Below are 2,500 nucleotides of genomic sequence, written 5' to 3'. Positions count from 1 at the left end.
ATTATAGTGAAACTCCTTCTCCAGCTCTAGGGTCTGGAACCGGGTGTAGGTCTGGCGGCCCCGCTTCCTGTCCGTTCCTGAGATAGAGACATGCTAGAGTCAATATGATATTGATATGATTTGCTGTGATATCTGATATGAGAGCTGATGCTGTGTAATGATGTGCTTGTAATGTAGCTGTAGTTCTCAGAAAAAAGTGCTCTTATATACATCTGCACACTCTTACATTTGAATATGATTACAGCTGTGATACAATAAGATATATTTTAATATATGATATTCCCTTAGTTACAGATCTCTAGGCATACCGGGGGTAGTCACACTGCATCTTTGTGGAAGGTACTAGGCCATCACTATTCTCCTAGCTAACACAGCTGTGCATACCTTTCCTTTCTTCTAAGGGTTATGAGATGAGTACTGCGGGAGTTTGGGTAGGACTGTGGGGGACCGAGCAAATAATTAATAAATGGATAGGTATTTCAGTGGTTATCTATGGGGGGCTTCAGTAATCAGATATGTATATCTGTGGGGTGCTTGTAGGCCATCAGTACATTTAGCTTTTGTTCTGTACGGATACCCACAGACATTAAACCAATAGACATAAGCCAAGATATAAACACATATTTGTACTTAACATTGCCTACACAAACTATTGTCTAACCCAGGATCTGACAGTACAGAGTAAATAAAACATGTGTTTATATGTAGGACACGTGTTTGTGGTCGGGTAATATCCACTGTGACGAATTACTACATTAATATTTGTTCAGAGTTACTGGATTGGGGGAGGAGGAATTAACCCTGCTCCAAATGTTCCCATCGTCCGCCTGAAAAGTCAGGAAAGTCCCATCTATACATGAGGCTCACACAGCCGGGTACAAGCTCCCCATCAGGTTATTATGCTGCATATAACTATCGCCCGGTGACTATGTGAAACCAGGACAGGCATTTCCTGTCCTTTATAGCGGACATAAATATACACACATTCGGCGTAACAGGCACATAGCACTACTGCAAATGGCACCATAACGGTTCTCAAACTAAAATATTTCTGTGCGGTTCCGGAAACCATTAATTCTATACATTGCATATTGTAATTATGAATACACTACACTTCTAGCAAAATAAATGAGTGCTCGGACATTTCCTGATCTCCGGTCTACAAACATAATAGTTACAGCTTCTTGCATTCATCTTCCTTTGCTGGAAAAGTTTCACGCCCCTGACGTCACTAATTATCTCATCATATATAAAAGTAACAGCGAAATGCATAATATCCTTCTAATCATGTGTGTGTGTGTATAGATAGATAGATAAATAGATAGATAGATAGATAGATAGATAAATAGATAGATAGATAGATAGATAGATAGATAGATAGATAGATAGATAGATAGATAGATAGATAGACAGACAGACAGACAGACATACACACAGAGGTGGATCTTTATAAAATGAACACATCACCCTGCAGGTTATGTTCATCTATTTCTGTTTAATTCATGCAATGAATTGTAGGAATCTAATTCTCTTTTGTCAGCCACTTATTGCACATTCACTGAGCTGACACCTCGCAGTAAATACAGAGCATTGCTGCGTCGTGTATCATCCCTGGCTCCTATTTGCATAGCTGCTTAGCAGAGGTTTTATGGTGCATGCTTGTTTTGCTTGTAAACTTCCCCAATCCCTGTAAATATCTGATGAAAAGATCCATGCCCCTAAATCTCTAGCCGGTGTTATGCTACCGGAGGTATCCGGATCAATTGGAAGCCTTGTGCTTATCTACTTCTCTGAGCCGTACATAAGCCATCAGTACTTACTGGGGACTGGTCCAGTGTCCCGACCATGTCAGCTAGTGTACAGTGAATCTGCTAGGAATAGAACGCCATTGAGAGAGTGGGATGCATCCCAGGCGCCATGTAATGATCTGCACTGATCCCTGAGGTTCTCTGTCCTGCCCCCACCCCCTCTCTTACCTGTACTTCTCATCCAGGGGTAGATTCGGAAGTTGCTCTCATTTTGCAGCTCAGAGTCCCTCTGCTCCGTCTTTGTGCAGCTCTGCTTGGAGGAATCACTGGAGCACATTAGGGAGAGGTTCTGCTCAAACGGTGAACAGTGCATGTTAAAGGAGGCTGCTTCCAACCCGTAGCTGGGGGGGTACATAGCCGGTGCCTGGGGGTGCATGCTGCTCCCGTTGCTGTATATCCCGGCCATGGATCCAGGGAAGGACGCCCCGGTACCCGTGCCATAGCCCGTGCGCTGGGCATTGGAAGCAAAGGCGCACGAAGTTTGCTCTGGGAATACTCCGGATGGGAACACAGAACTTGCAGTTTGATATTTGGAGAATAAAGCATTCGCATAATACAATGAACTCATAATTTGGCCGGATGATTTGTAGGCCGGGACGTTTTAGTGTCGGTTTTACGAGGTACCGTGATATATTACAGAATTAGAGTCCAGATTTACACCAAAAGGACCCCCTTTTTCCTCCCTGACCATG

The 2,500-nt window shown here is 43.3% G+C and overlaps 1 protein-coding gene across 1 annotated transcript in view; it reads right to left on the bottom strand.

Annotated features, from left to right (window-relative positions):
* LOC148521693 (homeobox protein Hox-B7-B-like) overlaps nucleotides 1-2,433 on the bottom strand; it is a 3,015-nt gene extending 582 nt beyond the window's left edge. The window contains exons 1-2 of the mRNA XM_088474559.1: nucleotides 1,977-2,433; nucleotides 1-77 (exon numbers count right to left, since the gene is read on the bottom strand). The exon at nucleotides 1-77 is cut by the window's left edge and continues 582 nt beyond it. Of these exons, the coding sequence (XP_088330685.1) occupies nucleotides 1-77; nucleotides 1,977-2,376 (477 nt within the window). The 5' untranslated portion in view covers nucleotides 2,377-2,433. The remainder of the gene's footprint in view (nucleotides 78-1,976) is intronic.
* Nucleotides 2,434-2,500: the final 67 nt, after the last annotated feature.

Source organism: Taudactylus pleione, unplaced genomic scaffold, assembly GCF_031769625.1.
Source record: "Taudactylus pleione unplaced genomic scaffold, aTauple2 ptg000155l, whole genome shotgun sequence".
Lineage (NCBI taxonomy): Eukaryota > Metazoa > Chordata > Amphibia > Anura > Myobatrachidae > Taudactylus > Taudactylus pleione.
This window is presented reverse-complemented; position numbering and strand designations above follow the sequence as displayed.